General features: G+C 40.4%; 1 protein-coding gene and 2 long non-coding RNA genes across 4 annotated transcripts in view; 2 read left to right on the forward strand and 1 right to left on the reverse strand.

Moving 5' to 3' along the window:
• The first annotated feature begins 506 nt into the window (after positions 1-506).
• On the forward strand, positions 507-4,686 carry LOC140076072 (uncharacterized). Its single transcript, XR_011849523.1, has 4 exons — positions 507-654; positions 2,950-3,091; positions 3,178-3,327; positions 3,976-4,686. It is a non-coding gene; the product is annotated as an uncharacterized lncRNA (long non-coding RNA).
• Positions 4,687-6,001: 1,315 nt separating this feature from the next.
• Positions 6,002-16,171, forward strand: part of LOC140075182 (lipopolysaccharide-induced tumor necrosis factor-alpha factor homolog) — a 33,134-nt gene continuing 22,964 nt past the window's right edge. The window contains exons 1-3 of one of the 2 annotated variants that reach the window (XM_072120747.1): positions 6,002-6,286; positions 9,675-9,737; positions 13,633-13,686. In XM_072120747.1, coding sequence (XP_071976848.1) covers positions 9,692-9,737; positions 13,633-13,686 — 100 coding nt within the window. In that variant the 5' untranslated portion in view covers positions 6,002-6,286; positions 9,675-9,691. The remainder of the gene's footprint in view (positions 6,287-9,674; positions 9,738-13,632; positions 13,687-16,171) is intronic. The other variant, XM_072120746.1, reaches the window with a different exon arrangement.
• On the reverse strand, positions 15,241-16,111 carry LOC140075183 (uncharacterized). The gene is made up of 2 exons (XR_011849361.1): positions 16,018-16,111; positions 15,241-15,532 (listed from the first exon to the last, which is right to left on the reverse strand). It is a non-coding gene; the product is annotated as an uncharacterized lncRNA (long non-coding RNA).

The raw sequence follows: 16,171 nt of genomic DNA on the forward strand, positions 1-16,171 counted from the left end.
GAACGTTAACAATTTCATTTTGTAAGCACAAGTGTTAACAGCTGTTTAATTAGGCAAATCTCTCGTTTTTTAAACGCATGCCGTAAACCCGGCGTGTGACCGCACCCTCAATCTGGAAAAACATAATGTAATTAGGCAAATCTCCTCAGCTGTTGTATTACGTTTTCAATACAAAAAGATTCCCATAGTCACTGTGCCTGGATCTATGAGTGACCTCCTCCCACAATCGTGTCCTGTCCACGGATAGGCCGTGGTCACAAGTACCGCTAGGCATCCGTCATAACGCGACGCTAGCGCACAGGGGGAGGTCCTCGGCCCCAACGCACATGCGTTTCCAGGGAAACGCATGCGATTGTTAAGCCGATCGCATGCGTTTCTCTGGAAACACATGTGCGTTCGGGGCGAGGACCTCCCCCTGTGCGCTAGCGTCGCGTTATGAACAGACACCCAGCGGTACGTGTGACCGCGGCCATACAGGACTGTGGGGCGCATTTACTTACCCGGTCCATTCGCGTTCCAGCGGCGGCTTCTCGGACGAGCGTTCGGGTCTTCCGGCGATTCATGAAGGTCCTGCGCCCGATGTCCACCAGGTGTCGCTGCTGCGCCGAGGTCCGCCGAGTTGCATCGGAGTTCACTGATCTCTTCCTGGTGCATGTGAGTATGGCCCGTGTGACCAATTTTTTGTTTTAAATGCGGCGGTTTTCCCCAATCCGTCGGGTTTTCATTCGGCCAAGCCCCCGATTGCCGTTGCGTGCATGCCAGCGCCAATGCGCCACAATCCGATCGCGTGCGCCAATTCATGGAAAATCGTCGCAAATCGGAAATATAGTAAATGACCCCCTGTATGTCAGCCTGGCCCCACTGACTGCAGTGGAAGGGAGTCCTTGCACTTTTTTCCCCGCATCCGTTTTTGACCGTTTACCATGCATTATCTATTAAGATGAACAGGTTTAAAGCAGCCAAACGAATGAAAAACGGTAAAAAAACGGATGTGTTTTTAAACGGACTGAAAACACATGCTTAAAACGGACCAAAAACGCCACGTGTGGCATAACCCAAAAAGGCCTGTCTGAAAACTTATTGAACTCTGACTCACACGTTCCGCTAGCATTGCGGTCATAATGTGATGCTTGCGCACAGGGGGCGGACCTCGGCCCAATTGCATATGCGTTTCTAGGGAAACACATGCGATCAGTTATTGATCGCAAAGGATGATGCCCCACACGGCGTTTTGAACGAGTTTTTGGGCCGTTTTTGAGCAGTCCATTAAAAAACGCATGCGTTTTTGACAGGTTTGACCAATTATCTTAATTAAAACTGGTCAAAAATGCATGCGTTTTCAAAAAACACATGCGTTTTGTAAATGGTAGGCGGAGTAACGTGGGTACTGGGGGGTGGAGTAGCCACGACTAGTAGCCTCATGCTACTCCACGCCCCAGTAGCCTCTTAGTAAAATGTACATATGCCTGCAATATGCCTCCCTGGACGTGAGGATTAGCCCAAAAAAGGGCTATCCTCACGTCCCATTCATCCACCTACCATCCCTTCTACCTTTATAGGTAGAATCGGGGTGGTAGGTGCCCTTTAAGTAATTATATGGGTCCCTGTCTATATTTTATTATAAAAAGAAAATACACTATGTGCATTTTGTTAATGGAACTTTGATTTGGGCCTTTGGATAATTCGTACTGTCACATGGATTAATTTGGTAAATGTATCTTTGAGTTATTATTGATTTCCGTACTAGGCCTCATGCTCACGACCGGATTATATTTTAATTGCAGTCTATGGCTACATTCACACAATGTATGGCCACCGTACAGCGGGTATACAACGGCGCTGCGGAAAGGAGCACCGGATTAGCGCAGCTCACACCCGCCCCTCTCCATAGGAATATTCTGCGCTTGCTGGTGTGTCCCGTGGAAAGATCGGACATGTCTTATTTTTCATAGGGCTACAGAGAGTTACATTGATGCACGTGTGCTGCACTGTCCCGCTCATGTACAGGCCCGTGAGGCCATAGAAGTGTATGTGGCACGTATATTTGTTGACCGTCCACATTGTGTGAATGTATCCTATATCTGCTGTTTTTTTTTTAGGTAATCAGGGAGTTTGTATGATTCTTTTTGCATTGTTTTGCAACATATCTGTAATGTATATGTTTTAAAGAAATTGTATATGCAAATTACATTTTTCTTTATCTTATTTTTATTTTGGATGACTGCACATCCCATTTCTTAATAAAACTGCATTTTCTTTTTGAACATTCACACACGGTATGCTGGCTAGGGGCTTGTGTGGAGGCGGATTTTTAAACAGCGTTGCACGTTCACACACTTGTTAAAAGATTGTGAATGCTGTATCTTTTAGCGTAGAACGGCGTGGAATGTTGACACATATGTATGGCACTGTACCATTGCTGGGCTGCCATTGTCGTCCATGTTGACATATATGCAGATGCAAATTTGTGTCCTGCGCATGTACGTACCCATGAACGGCTGTGTGATTGATACCTAACTTGCTGATCAATGTGTGTCTCAGTGCCGAGACACATGTATTTTTTCAATGCAATAGTTTTGAATGATTCCTTGTTGTTCCATCCAAATAATGTTGGCAACGGTCTCGTGTGAATCTTGTGCTACATTAACCCCTACGGTATTCTGCCTATTTTGGCCTTTAGGATGCTTAATCATTTTTATAATCTGCCCTGTGTCACTAGAAATTCTTTGATTTATTTTTTTTCTTATTTGAAAATAAAACAAAATTTGGCTAAAAAAAGGGGCTTTTTGGAAACCCAGGGTTCATAAATCACAATCATACAAAAAGATGCATTTTTAACATGTTTTTTTAAATTTAAAAATAACTGATGTTGTACTTTACTCTGGTAGTCCTTTATTTGATAATTAATTTTTTGGATTGGTAATCAAAAATTATTTGATTAATTTTAAGGTGAAAGAACAACCTCTTCTGTGGAATGCAAAACACAAGTCCTATGCGGATAATGCCAAACGCAAATTGGCTTGGCTTCAAATTTGTAAAAAAGTCCATTCAACGTGGGATACATTGCCTCAACGTGAAAAAGGAAGATTGGGTAATTTTTTTACAGATCTTTAAAACAAAAACGAATATCAAAAATGTTAATTATAAAACAATAATTTATCCTATTGTACTCATTAGAAAATGATCTTCGAAAACGGTGGAGATCCTGTCGTGATCGTTTTCGCCGTGAGGTTGCACACAATGAGAAAAGTGGGGCTTCACCCTCTCGCAAGTGTCCATACCAGCATTTTGAAGAAATGCTTTTCCTGCTTCCAAGACGCTCCCTATGTACGTAAGTTCCTTTTTTTAATTTCTTTTTTAAAAAAAAAAACATGACTTAGAAAACCTGGTATTACAAGGATAATCTCTGTACTTACACAGGGCCACCAAGAAGGAGTGCGTGAGTTCATGTGTGAAGATCCGTGTGGAGGATCGTCTTTGGTCTTCTCTCAGCCACATTAGCCGGCAGCGACATTTTCTTGCAATCTGACGTCAAGCGCACCACTATGACGTCATGGGCGGTGACATCCGCTGGATCATAGTGAGCAGAGAGAAGACCAAAGAGGATCCTCCTGCATCCACAACTAGGACCGTGATCCACAATGACCAAGGGTGCACTGGAGGCTGAGTAGGTATATTTAAAAATAAAAATAATAATGTGCTAGCTGTGCTCTTGCGATAAGTCAGGGGGCTGGCAGGCTAGATACTGGGAGACTGAGACAAATGCATTAGGCACCCTTGGCTTATGCAAAGTTCAAGATTTAAATGCAATTTTAAATTTAAGAAATCCGGGTCAAAGCTTATACTAGTGTATGTATGCTTAAGAAAATAGATTAAAAAGTCGTGATTTTTGTGACTATTTTTTAAAAAAGAAAAATAAAAATGTGGAAAATTTACATCAGTAAAATAAATAAAAAAATTGTTCATGTTCAACAGAACGCAAGGCAACATTTCAGATGAACAAACACAAGAAATCCACGAACAAGAGGATAGTGGGCTGAATGTAAGCCCAGAATCAGCAGATGAGGAGCAACCAGAGCAACCAATGTATGACTACACTGTGTTGGGTGATTCCCCTCCTCAAACAGAAGAATTTGTTCCACGTCCAAGCACCTCACGCAGGGGTCGATGCCGGACCAGTCGCACTTCAGTTGAGGAGATTTCTCCAATAGAAACTGAAGCAGTACGCATGATGCAAAGAATTACTACACCAGATATGTATGATGGGTTTGGTACTGCTGTTGCAGGAAACTACCTGAAACAAAAAGAGACACATTTATGTTATTCGTTATGATAATTGCCGAATATTTTGCAAAAACTCCAATATTACCACCACTAGCTGTTCTTGAGAGAAAAATTTGTTTTGCTCTAGCATTACCAAGTTCAAACACGGTCCCAGGCCAAATCCGACCCATCACACATAGGCAGCCTTCAGCAACAGCACCAACTGTAAATCTTACACAGCGCAGTACTATTCCCACACAAGTACAAACACAGGCATATGACCCCGCTTCAAACACATCTTACCTAGGAATGTTGAATGCGGGTCTCAGTTCATGGGACATTGATGTGCAAACACACGATTTGCAAACTGCCCGTATCAACGTTTGATTTTGGCCCATCAACATCTGCACGTTTAAGCCATGTTTCTTCCAAAAAATTACTTTGAATCTCTTTGAATTGTTTCCTAAACTCTTTTGGTCTGGCAAGACCTTTTTGTAGAGTAATGTTCATATTTTCAAGTTTTTAATATATTTTTATATAAAATTTTTTTATTTGTCTCAGGGATACTAAATACTTAATGTGATACTTTTTATATTTTTATTTAAAAATACTTTATGAATATTCTCAAAAATCCAAATTTTAAAAAGAAAAAAGCATATTTGACAGTCATATGCCTAAAAAAAAAGTGACAAATATGATTCAAAATCCTTTTTTTTTATTTTAATTTTCAAACACTGACAAATTAAAGGAAACCTACCACTCAAAAATGGTAGTTTTTCACACAGATACACGGCACCAGCTCAGGCTGTTCTGGTGCCGAAACATATTTTCATTAGTCTAACAAAGCAAGTATGAAAGATTTAAATGAGAATCAAAGTTATATCTTGGTGCACCACACTAGGGCACGGCGCAACATGCGTGCGCCCATGTTTGCGCAAGATTCAGAAGTGCTGGAGAGCCGTTGACGTCACTGAACTCTCCGGCACACTTATGCCTGCGCAATTTAGCACGGCCTGTTTCCCCGTGCAAAGTTGTGCATTTGCAAGTGTGCCGGAGAGCTCGGTGACGTTAACGGCTCTGCGGCACTTCAGAATCCGGGGCACACATGGTGCGCCGTGCCCTAGTGTGGTGCGCCGAGATATAAGTTAGATTATCATTAAAATTTTTCATACTGGCTTTATGAAAATATGTTATTTGCTCAAAATAACTTTAAACAAAATGGAATAGCTAATATACTGAAAACGCAACCAAAGCGCAACGTGTGAACGTGCCCTCAGGGCGCGTTCACACATTGCGTTTGGGTTGCGTTTTCATTGCTTTTGAAACGCATTACAACAGCTGATGAGAGGTGATTTGCCTAATTACATTACTGTTTAAGTTTGCAATAATGGCATTAACAATGCCTTTTGTAAACTGAAATGTTAACTGTAATGTAATTAGGCAAATCACCTCTCATCAGCTGTTGTAATGCATTTCAAACGCATTTTTGTGACATATAAGATTCTTGCGCACTGCAAGAATTTGTGATTACTAGCGACTACGCTACATCCACGCATAGTGGCCGTGGAGAGGGGAATAGAGGGCACATCAGGTGTTCCGTGCCTGCATACTTTTTAAAAGCCAAGAAACATTTTTGTGCAAAATTATGGCAGGACACGGGGGTCTTTATTATACACCGGCGTATGATAAAAATCCCCCATTGCGTGCATGTTGGGGCTGACATAGATTGCCAGTTAGGGGCCCTGCAATGCTTAGTGGTAGCTCTGGTTATGACTCTTGAAATACATGAATGAAAAATTGGAAAACACTTCAGATAACATCCTAAACTTGCTTGGTCATTCAGAGGTTAAGTTCCAAACATACTTCATAATGCTAAAAGCCATGTTGCCGGGATTGTATGCAAATATACAAACACTACCCCTGTTCTACTGGTTTGTGCATAACTGGATTCTGAACAAACTTGAAGTGTTAGCATCTTCTTGTCATTACTAGGTAGTCCCACCACAAGATCTTACCCTTTCAGGTATGTACATGGAGTTTACCGTTTTTGCATTGGGCTTCTGCTGTAGATTACTTTACTTTAGTAGCCTTCAATGTTTCCAACAAATAGCATTTTGCAATTTTGTTCTTTACATGATATGTTTACTATTTAGACTTTCCATGGAAACCTTCTATTGTTGTGCTTGTTGCACTATTAGTTGGTGAGTAGGGGGTTATTGTTGTGGGCATTGAGAATTAGGTGACTATAACTAAAGTACACATTTTCTTTACAAATGAAATATAATAGCAATTCGTTTTTTGAGCCTGTATTATGTTCCCTTACAGTTAATACATTTCCTATAGTTGTATCCAGTTTATTGGGATAAATTACATAATAATAATTCTTTATTTATATAGCGCACACAGATTACGCAGCGCTGCACAAAGCATGTCAAATTGGTCCCTGTCCCCATGGGGCTCACAATCTACCAGTATGTTTTTGGAGTGTGGGAGGAAACCGGAGTACCTGGCGGAAACCCACGCAAACACGGAGAGAACATACAAACTCTATGCAGATGTTTACCTGGGTGGGATTTGAACACAGGACCCCAGCGCTGCAAGGCAGAAGTGCTGCCTTAATTACATGCCATGTAGTAGATGAGCTTTATACTGACAATATGAACTTTGCTATATCAAATTGCAAATGGTACTGGTCATTTCTATTATACTTATGCTTATGTGCTTTTTCAATGCTCTAATGTTAGCAATTATTGTAATGGTCAATAGCTTTTCAGGGAGCCATAAAATTTAGCAGTATCACTCGGTGGACAAAGATTTAGGGTGATGCCACACATGGGGTTTTTGGTCCGTTTTTAAACTTCCGCTTTCAGTCCGTTTTTGGCCGTTTACCATGCATTTGGCTGCTTACACCCTGTATATATATTAAGATAATTGTAAAAAACAGACCAAAAACGCCATGTGTGGCATAACCCTTAGGCCACGGTTACACGTACCGCTAAGCATCCGTCATAACGTGACGCCAGCGCACAGGGGGAGGTCCTCGGCCCGAACGCACATGCGTTTCCAGGGAAACGCATGCGATTGTTAAGCCGATCGCATGCGTTTCTCTGGAAACGCATGTGCGTTCGGGCCGAGGACCTCCCCCTGTGCGCTAGCGTCGCGTTATGAACGGACGTCTAGCAGTACGTGTGACCGCAGCCTTATTCAGCCCATTGCCCATGTACGTCTGAGGTGTAGCCAGGTGTTGGTCAGAGATTTTTCAGCACACATCCACCTGTCAAACAAACGGTGCATTCTTCATACATTTTTACACACATTAAAAACTCATGTTTTGAATCCGTTTTTTTTGGCTTTGCAAAACAAAAGTTTGTGATTGCCAGAGAGCCCCATTTAGCCGATGTTCATATGTGGCATTAACATTGCATTTTAAAACGCAATAGAACGGCTGAGAAGGGGAGACTTACCTAATTACATTACTGTTAACATGCATATTAACACATATGTTAACACAATGTAAACATATCATGTTAAAATAGCATTTTTGTAAACACAAAAGCATGTGTTAATGCATTTTAAACAAAATGTTAATATTAATGTAATTAGGTAAATCGTCTCTTCTAAGCTGTTGTGATGCATGTGAAAATGTATGGGTTAATGCCATGTGTGAACGCACTCTCCTTGAGATGGTTCTACTCCTTCATTGGAGCCCAGCTATGTTTAATTATACTGATTGGACTTGATTAAAAAAGGCACACACCTGTCTGTACAAACCTCATGAACCACAGTTCATGTCAAAGCACATGAGAATCATGATGTCTAAGGAGCTGCCCAAGGAGCTCAGAGACATAATTGTGGCAAGGCACAGATCCAGCCAAGGGTACAAAATAACTTCTGCAGTACTCAAGGGTCCTAAGAGCCGTTAGGCCAAACTAAGCAATTGTTGGAGAAGAGCCTTGGTGAGAGAGATAAAGAAGAACACAAGATCACTGTGGCTGAGCTCCAGAGATGCAGTAGGGAGATGGGAGAAAGTTCTACAAAGTCACCTATCACTGCAGCCTCCACCAGTCAGAGCTTTATGGCAGAGTGTGCCGAAGGAAACCTTTCCTCAATGCAAGACATATGAAAGCCGCAAACAGTTTGCAAAAAAACATATGAAGGACTCCCAGACTATGAGAAATAAGATTCTCTGATTTGATGAGATGAAGATTGAACTTTTTTATGTTAATTCTAAGCGGTGTGTGTGGAGAAAACCAGGCGCTGCTCATCATCTGCCAAATACAATCCCAACAGTAACAGCAACATGCTACGGGGGTATTTTTCAGCATCAGAGCGACTGGTTGAAATTGAAGGAAAGATGAATGCGGTAAAGTACAGAGAGATCCTGGATAAAAACGTCTTCCAGGTGCTCTGGACCTCAGACTTGGCAGAAGGTTCCCCTTCCAACAAGACAATGACCCTAAGCACACAGCTAAAATAACACAGCAGAGGCTTCAGAACAACTCTGTGACCATTCCTGAATGGCCCAGCCAGAGCCCTGACCTAAACCTAATTGAGCATCTCTGGAGGGACTAGGAAATGTCTTCCACCAACATTCACCATCCAACCTGAGGGAACTGGAGAAGATTTACAAGGAAGAGGCAGAGGATCCCCAAATCCAGGTGTGAAAAACTTGTTGTATCTTCCCAAGAAGACTCCTGGCTGTACTAGCTCCAAAGCTGCTTCTACTCAACACTGAGCAAAGGGGCTGAATACTTGTGTCCATGTGATATTTCAGTTTTTCTTGTTTAATAAATTTGCAAAAATATCTACATTTCTCTTTTTTTCTGTAAAGATGGGGACAGAGAGTAGATTAATAAGCAAAGAAAGAACTTTTTTGATCTTACCAATTACCTGCAATGAAACAAAGAGTGAAAAATGTAAAGGGGTCTGAATACTTTCCGTACCCACTGTATATATTTAATACCTCTATCTTTACATATATTTTGGTAAGGGGAGGACAACCATAATATTTGCCATTTACATGTTACAATTGTTCTTGTTGCCATGTTTTATGTTATGTTGTGCCCCTCATGTTTGTGCGCCTGGTAAATCTGGTAATTTAGATGTTAGGGAAAATAGCAGCACCAAATTTGTTTTCCGCTGGTGTTCTGTTGTGGCCCACAGCCAGTACACGGTTTGTTTTTCACGAACTGACCACAGACATGTGCCACGAGACAAATAGCCTTTGGTAATTTAGTCACCTCAGATTCAAGCGCAGTGACATAATAGGACACAATGATTATTTGAATGCATGTCATACTGCACCACACAATTACATGAGGGATATGCTACCGGCACTGATGACATTTCAAGCAATATGTAATTACTTTATGATATATTATTTCTGATTTCTTTTTTCTCTTCCTATGTAGGTGACAAATAAAGGATCATGACTGATAAAGTGCACCCATCAGTCCCACAGTACTCACAACAAGGTGGGTATAAAATGTCCAATGCTTTTAGTTTTTTATTAGGCGGCTGTTATAATGTTTTTAAGAATAACTGTATTAGAGGCAGAAGTCCAAAGCTAAGACCAATTGTTTAATGCAGAGATCTTGCGTTCCTTTGAAGAAGTCGAAAAATCGTAACATTTTATGGTTTTTCCCTTTTAACAACTTAAAGATCTATAAAGATGCATGGTGGTAGTCAGAAAGTATCAGTAATTTGGATTTTTTGAGACATGGTCTCACATTTTGGACTTGCATAATTCCATCCCTGGCATATGGAGATTGCACATGAGATTCAGTTATGCTTGGCATTGTTTATATAATTTAGACCAAATGGAGTTTTTAGGGTTTGCTTATAATAAGGAACCCTCTTAACTATTTGGTGGTATTGTGCCTCAGATCTGTATAGTGAAACGGGAAGGGGGGTAGATTAATTTCTAGGGCCATATGCTTTTAACAGTTGGGAAATTTCAGCTCCAGGGAGCGTGATGTAAACTTTTTGGTAGATGGTACAGGGACTGTACAAAATAGTATTTTCCCACAAGTCCCTGTTACGTGTTAAAGATGTGGGTAGGAGGAGAGAACTTTGGGCATGCGCAACGTTATAGCCGGCGCAGGCAGGTACGCGCTCGGCGCTTACCATGCGCGCGGCTCTCATTCACTTCCTATGTAGCCGCGTGCACGGTAAGCGCCGAGCGCGTACCTGCCTGCGCCGGCTATAACGTTTAAAAAGTGTTTTAAACCATGATACCGCGGTTTAAAACACTAACTAAAATAAGCTCCGGCACCAGCTCACCCTGAGCTGGTGCCCGGTATTGCTATCGGAAACCTGCCACTACAAGTGGTAGGTTTCCTTTAACAAGTTTTATAGGTTAGATTTGGCATTAAACCCTTCAGGACGCAGCCAATTTGAAACTTAATATTTTGTGTCTGACATGCTTCGCTTTATATAGTTTTAATATTTGAACACTTTTGCCTATTTAAGCAATTTGGAGATTGTTTTTTTTTTTTTTTTTTTTTTTGTCACATATTGTAATTCATTTTAGTGGTAAATTTTGGCTGTAAAGTTGCGTTTATTTTTTTTAAATATAAAAAAATGGTGAATTTTAAAAAAAATTCTGCACTTTCAAAATTCAAAGTGATCTAGTTTTCAGGCAGAGAGTTTTACCACCTACGTTAGTTACTAAATAACATTTCTCATATGTCTACTATGTTGTAATGCGGATTACATTGGTTTTCCGTTTTTTCCAAGGAGACTTCAGAATTGACTTCTTTTAAGGATCATTATTGTTTTTAATGAAATATGAAATATATAATACTAGAAACCCCCCTATATATCACTTTCAATTTTCAAATCTGCACCCCTCAAACGATCAGAAACAGCTTTTAGGATGATTGTTCACCCTTTGAGACTTCATAGTAATTAAAACAAAATGGATGGAAAATTTAGACTGGTTCGATTTTGCCGGTAATACGTACATTTAACCCTAAAATGTACACATTCACAAAAAAAGAGAGAAAGCCAATCTTAAAATTTGCTATGCAATTTCTCCCAAGTACAGAGACCCCCCACATGTGGACGTTACTGGTTGTATGGGCGAACAACGAGGCGCAGAAGGAGGGTCAGTTATGCCCTATAGAATTTAGTGGTTTTTAGTTGGTTCATGTGCGCACTTTTGTGAGCTATAAAAAATTAGTTTTTCTGTTAATCTTGCCATGCGAGATGCATTTTTCAGTGTTACTATTTTGGGGTGGCTTTTCTCTATTGCTGAAAATTAACTTTTCAATTCTGTAATTGACTTTTTACTTTTTTAGCATGTTAGATTTATTCTATAACTGCAATACCAAATTTCTATATTTTTGCTTACGTTTTAATAATTTTGTAGAACAAAACCTAATGTGGGGGAAAAAAATCTATAATTTTTTTCCCCCCCATTTTCCTAGTGGCATGGGGAACTCTTTTAATTTTTCGTCTATATAACTAGATGAGAGCTTGTTTTTTGCCAGACATGTTTTGCTTTACAACAGTGGTTTTTTTGTATTGATACTTTTTTGATCACTCTTTATTGCATTTTATGTGGGAAAAACCAGGTAAAACTCATAATTTTTGGTGGGTTTTAAAAAATTTTTTTTACACCGTTCATTGTGCAGATTTAATAATGAGTTTTGTTTTATTGTCAATTTTGGATGTGGTGATACTACATATGTGGGGTTTGTATGGTGATTTTTCATTTTCATCTTTATTAATTTATTCAAAACTTTTTAACATTTTTTTTAAACTTTTTTATTTGTCCTACCATGGGACATGAACAAGCAATTGTTCAGTATTAGAATGGTTAGCCAATACTGATGCATTTAATATGGACAGAAACAACAGGTTAAAAGAAATCAATCACTCCCCTGAAGTGAAAAAAACCTAACCATACTCACCTGTCCTCTTCATCTCGATCACCTAAAAAAATGACTTAAATAAAGGTGCGTGAGGTTGTGATGTCCAGCGCTTCGGGTTGCTAATTATTCATGCCTCTCACACTTCCCTCTCCTATGCTGGTAGAGGGAGGTGACGTCAAGTTAGAGGCGTGAAGTAGCGTTACCCAGGGGGTGTGAATAATTAGCAGCCCAGAGCGCCGGGCATCGCGTCCTCACACTCCGGGCAGCTTTTTATAAAAATTTTTTCTAGGTGATCCCAGCGTGTCAAGATTAGAGAGGAGAAGCGTCTGGTGTTCTTTTTACATTTCAGGAGTGGTAGATTTCCTTTAAAGAGGCAATTTCATAGCCCACCACAGGTGGCTGCTAGTTTAATGGCTTAAAATCTGATAACAGGTTCCCTTTAACTTTGCTTTCAAAGTTACAATAAGGTGGGAAGAACATTGTAAGTGAAAAAACGAGTTTCTGGAGTTGAAATAAGCTCAGATTCCACAAAGTTGTTTCTAGTATCGGAACCTGCAATGTTTACTTTAGGATGAGTTATTTCAGCAATGACAAAGGAAGGGACATTGTACGTGGGACAAAGAGTATGAGACTCAGGAGTTATTTGGGTTATGTATGAAAACTATTCAACAAAAGCATAAAAATGAATTTTCTAAAGGTTTTTTTTTTCCTTTAACGGTCTGACCAGACCTGCTCCAGTGATCCATGCTGCAGCAAGAGAAAGGGCAGCGGCACAGAATGACGTTATTGTAGACATAGGTTGGTGGGAGGTCATCATGAGGTTATAAGGAATATGACACCAGAAATGTATTCATTTTTCAACCAAGGTTGCATGTTAGACTCGGCTCCCACCTGCATTCGGCAGGTTAATGCTCCTAACTCCACTATGAAATTAAAACAGAGAATGTAAAGAATGCCCCGACACCGGTGTGTACTGAGCCTTTAATATATATCTTTTAAAATTTTAATGATTTAAAACAAATCCCATTTCATTATTTATATTATAAAATTATTATATCCTGCAATTGTCACCCTGGTCATTGGACTTAACAATAGAAATACCACTACTTGGAGCAGGGCCGGTATCAGCACTAGGAATACCTGGGCAAGTGCTGGGGCCCAGAGCTGCTGGGGGGGGGGGGGGCACATAAGTCTTTACATAAAGAATCCATGAGGTTCCTTATGAGGTTCCATATGAGGGGACTGTATCTAATGAATCCATAGGGTGTAAGGGGTCTTATATAAAATAACTATGTGGGGGTTGATTGGTATGATAAACTAAGGAACAGGAAATTGCTTTAGTTTCTGAATTTTTTTTTTTTAATGCCGCCTCGTGTGTTCACTGCAAAGGGGCCCACTGAGGCTCTGTCGCCCAGGGGCCTCCTGAAACCTGGATCCGACCGTGACTTGATGCTGTTCTGACTGTCCTTTTGTCCTTTTGTTTTTAATACAGGACCTGGAGAAGTAAACCCACAGCCATATGCACCTGGAGGTGTATACCCTGCAGGTATATCACAGTAATTACATTTTTTCTAGAAAGGGGGGTGATAATATGATAAATAAACAATAATATAAAAGCGTGCACTTCACTAGAGCTTTTGGAATTATTCATCATAAAAGGTTTTCTTCCTGGAAAGACATTTATCTTAAAGGCATATCCATAGGATAAGTAATACAGTATCAGAAGAGTGAAGAGGATTTATTCAAATCTTGTTAAAACGAGGCATAAAAATCTGCAGCATAATCTGCTTTACACTGTGGATTTATAATCTGTAGCATGTCACTGCAGATTCTGGTTCTATTTTATTCCACTCTTGTGCTGCAGTAACAAAAAAGCAAAATTACCCTTAGCTAAACCTTGCAGCCATTCTGCATCATGTAGAAATACTGTAAGATAGAAGCACTGAAATAAATTTGAATTAATTATGCAATTTTTCATTCATCATTCTGCTAATAAAAACCAAGACAACACATGTTGCTGAATTGTGCTTTCTGTAGAGATGATTTACTTTAGTCAGTGTATATGGCTGTCACTGGCAGAACAAAGGTCAGGGAGTAAGAGACTCCATACAGAACCTAGAAGGCGTGTGGAGACTTATAGCCATCAGGGTATTATGGGAAATGTGCAGATAAGATTTCCAGAATGGCATAAGGACAACCATGCTTTTTTGGCAGCCCCCTTACCATCAAGCAGGCCTGTTTTTTCTTAAGGCATTCTGGAAAACGTATTTGCATATTTCCCAGAACCCCTAATGGAGCCTCAATGGCTATAAGTCTCCACACGCCTGCAAGGCGGCCTTAATTGGCAGAGTCTCTGTAAAGACAAATCTTACTCCCGGGCCCTAGTATAAAGCTTGCCACTCAGCTAAACCAGTTCCCTACACTGTACTGACGAGATGCAACCACTTTGAAACAGCAATATCTACAGATGGAAATCTGTTCTTTCTGGAATAGTTACACTGGTTTAGTTTTAATTCCACTTCATGTCATTAGGCTTCCTGAGAGTCATGCTTGATGATACAAGGTAGCAATAGAGGTGTGGTTATCCATACTGGAAAACTTATTAGCATATTTTCCAGAATGGCAGGACAAGTGATAAACTTGATATCCTACTGCTATTTTACTACTGATCTGTATTGAACATGCAAAGTGTAACAACAGCAGTGTTATTTATCCAGGATGTTTTTATTTATTCACCATTCCGTGTCCATAACAGTTTATCACTAAGGCCCCTTTCACACTTGCGTTTTTCATGCGCGTTTTCTACACATGCTTTTGACGTGCAGAACTTGCATTGCACTCTGACGCATTGTAATTAATGGGTCTTTTCAGACTTGCATTTTTATCACGCGCACACGCGCGGTTTTTTTAACGCGCGTTGAAATCTCGCATGCTCTACTTTTGCAAGTCACGCACGTGAAAAACGCAACATACAAATCTATAGAGATGCATCAAAAACGCATTGCACTCTGAGACACTTGCAAGTGCAATTCAAGTGCAATGCATTTTTCACGCATCAATTGCCATAGAAAAGATAGAGCTCAGTCCTCAGTCCAAAAACTGAATGCAGTGGAAGCCTGGGATCGAGGGACTCTGGGGGCAAGGCTCCAGGTCCCAGAAAGAATGACAGGAGGTAGAGACAAAGGAAGAGAGGCGCAGCTATCGTGTGATATCGTAATGGTCAATTAATGTAGAAGAGTAAGTGAAGACTCTCACCTTGATGAAGATGGTATAGGCATGTAATGAAATAGCTACCAGCAGCTGCCACTCCTGGGAGACCACGTTTGCCAAGGACCAGGATCCTGGAACGATGTGGAATGGAGGAAGAGCCCGACGAGAGGTTCAGGAAGGCGCTTGGTGCAAACAGCAGACGTAGAGATCCAATGGATAAAGGAATCTCTTTTATTATTGTTAAAAATATTTATCTCATAAAATGAGCATATGCATAACGTATTAAAAATACAGTGCTACGCGTTTCAGCTCTGGACTAGAGCTTTCATCAGGCATGGTGTAAAGAAACAATCCAACAGATTTATAGCTTACCTCGTGATGAAAAAAAAAAAAAAAAATGTCACGTGACCTACCGGGGGTCAAAGTTCAGGGTTTTTCCGTTCGTATACGGAACCCTCCCGGTGTTCTTATGGTGAAAAATACATTTGATCTATATAAGTAGACAGGATTTATACATAGTATTGTTTCTAAGATATAGCGGTTGCAATTTGAAGAGAACATGTACATTGTGACAATAATCTATCTATATAAACCAGCGATAGATGCATACAACAATCGATGTATAAACTTATGAATGAGGACATGCTAGAAGAGCAGAGGCACATACATAGTGTGATGAAGCGAACCTAAGAGGATATAGTGTCTTGCGGGGTATTCCGAGGCAAACCGCTGTGGTGGCGTCTGGATTGGGTGCCATGGATACCCAAACTACGGAAAGCAGTATGTGACAATCTTAAAAAGGCAAAAAAAAAAAAAAAAAA

The sequence above is a fragment of the Engystomops pustulosus genome, chromosome 8 (genome assembly GCF_040894005.1).
Source record: "Engystomops pustulosus chromosome 8, aEngPut4.maternal, whole genome shotgun sequence".
In the NCBI taxonomy this organism is placed as follows: domain Eukaryota; kingdom Metazoa; phylum Chordata; class Amphibia; order Anura; family Leptodactylidae; genus Engystomops; species Engystomops pustulosus.